General features: G+C 54.8%; 1 protein-coding gene across 1 annotated transcript; it reads right to left on the reverse strand.

Moving 5' to 3' along the window:
* Positions 1-400: 400 nt before the first annotated feature.
* fjx1 (four-jointed box kinase 1) lies at positions 401-1,842 on the reverse strand. Its single transcript, XM_061969971.1, has one exon. It carries the CDS (start codon positions 1,719-1,721, stop codon positions 543-545), a length of 1,179 nt encoding a protein of 392 aa, XP_061825955.1. The 5' UTR covers positions 1,722-1,842; the 3' UTR covers positions 401-542.
* Between the last annotated feature and the right edge of the window lie 200 nt (positions 1,843-2,042).

Raw genomic sequence — 2,042 nt, forward strand, 5'->3', positions numbered from 1 at the left:
CACGTTAATCAATTCATGTGTAAGGTGTAATTTGTTGTGAGTTCATGCACTGTGTTGGTTTTATTCTTTGAACAAGGTGATGTTCATGCACTGTTCATTTTGTGCACCAGTAAAAAAACATATAACTTTTTCTTGAATTTGAAAAAAATATATATATATTTTTCACTAAAGAAGGGTTCGGTGAATGCGCAAATGAAACTGGTGGGGTTCGGTACCTCCAATAAGGTTAAGGACTACTGCTTTAAGGGCTCCGTAAAGTGCCAAGCAGGGACGTACTGGGTCCCATTTTTATAGTCTTTGGTATGACTCGGCAGGGGTTTGAACTCACGACGGACACTCTAACCACAAGGCCACTGAGCAGGTGTAATTTTACCCCTTTTTTTGGGAGAAATTCCCTATATTTTGAAATGTAAATGTTGACAGGTATGGTCACGATCCACTAAAAAAGAAGGAGCAGCTCGCGGGCCGCACTTTGGACACCCCTGAGTTAGATAATTAGGACAAAATGTGCCCTAATAGAGTTTCCATCACTGGTCTAATGCTCACAACTGGCCATACTTGTCCTTGCAGTGTAAAATGTGTGTGTGCACGATGTCTATCCTGTCCTGGAGCACGGCGGCGTGCTCGTCGGAGAGGAACCCCAACTTGGCGGACAAAGGCTCGCTGTCTCGGTAAAGCTCCATCAGTCTCCTCCTGGTGTCCCTACGCCGGTGCAGCTCCGCCACACGCCGCGCGGTCTTCCTCCTAAACACGCACACGGAGCTCAGCACCGCCTGGTGGTATTTCTCCCACATGTTCAACACCCGGAAGCCGTGCACTAACCCGGCCTCGTTGTCGATGAAGACGAGGTTCCCGCGGGGGGTTTTTAGCAGATTGTTGGTGTCTCTCTCCATAACGCGCGGGTCCCATTGGAGGCTGAACAGATTGCTGACCAGCCGGTCAAAGTTGGCGGTCAGATAGTCGAATATGATCAAGTCGCTCCACTGCATGAGGTCCAAAAGCTCCGCCGTCGTCTTGTTGCGGAGCTCCGGGTGCAGCCCGCTGCTCTCCTGCCTGAGCGGGGCAGGTGTGACGACCCCGGTGAGGTCGGACACCCACTCGGTGAGAGAAACCACCGCGCGGTCGCTCCATTGTAATCCCTCAACGCGCGTCCGTACCGCCGCCCATTGCTCGCTGTAGAGCGGGGACAAGACTAAAGGAGGGAGGTTGGTGATGCCCAGCAAACACGCCAGGTAATAAGTCAAAGTTTCCCCTTGCACCTGATCCGCGTTGATGCCGTACCGCACGCACGCTCTGGAGCCGTCCGCGAACGTGGCGAGTTGATTGGAGACTCTTCCGCATCCGGGCTCCAGCTTGACCACCCGCGCCGTCCTCGCACCGCCGCGCCATGCCCGGGCGTGTTCCTCCGGGAAGCCGAGCGGGAGCAGCGCCTCGAGCCGGCCGCTCCAGAACACCCCGTCCTCCACCGGGGGGGCCGACGTCTTGACCGACGTATTCCCGCTCACGTCGTCCGGGTGTTGTTCGGGTGTTCGTGCCAGCGGCACCGTGAGCAGAGTCCGGGAAGTTTTAGCCGACAGTTCTACGGGAAGTTTGGGGTAAAAAGCTCCGAAGCCTCGTTTGTGTCGCTCCGAGCGGTCTTCCAGTGCGCTCCACACGTAGAAAACCCCCGCGAAGACGCTCAGGAAGAGCAGAGCGAACAAGTTGGATGTCAGGACCCTCATGGCTCCTTCTCAGCAGCCTCCTCTTCGGGGAGACATTTTGGATTCGTCCTTCACTGAACCCTCTTCATCGTCACTCTGTGGTGATGGAGTGGCTCTCTGTCCCTGAACGCATCTCTGCTTCTCTCTCTCTCTCTCTCTCGTTCTCTCTCTCTCTGCCTCTCTCTCTCTCTCTGTGTCTCTCTCTCTCTGTCCACACAACTGCTTGGAGGTGCTGGGTGAGTTTGATTTGTGAAGCTCGGCGGTGGGACACGTGACTTCAGTCCCCGGTTGGTGGGCGGGTCGTCGGGAGGAGCGGATCGAGCAAGTGCACTTTGCTTTAAT

The sequence above is a fragment of the Nerophis lumbriciformis genome, linkage group LG10 (assembly GCF_033978685.3).
Source record: "Nerophis lumbriciformis linkage group LG10, RoL_Nlum_v2.1, whole genome shotgun sequence".
NCBI lineage: Eukaryota > Metazoa > Chordata > Actinopteri > Syngnathiformes > Syngnathidae > Nerophis > Nerophis lumbriciformis.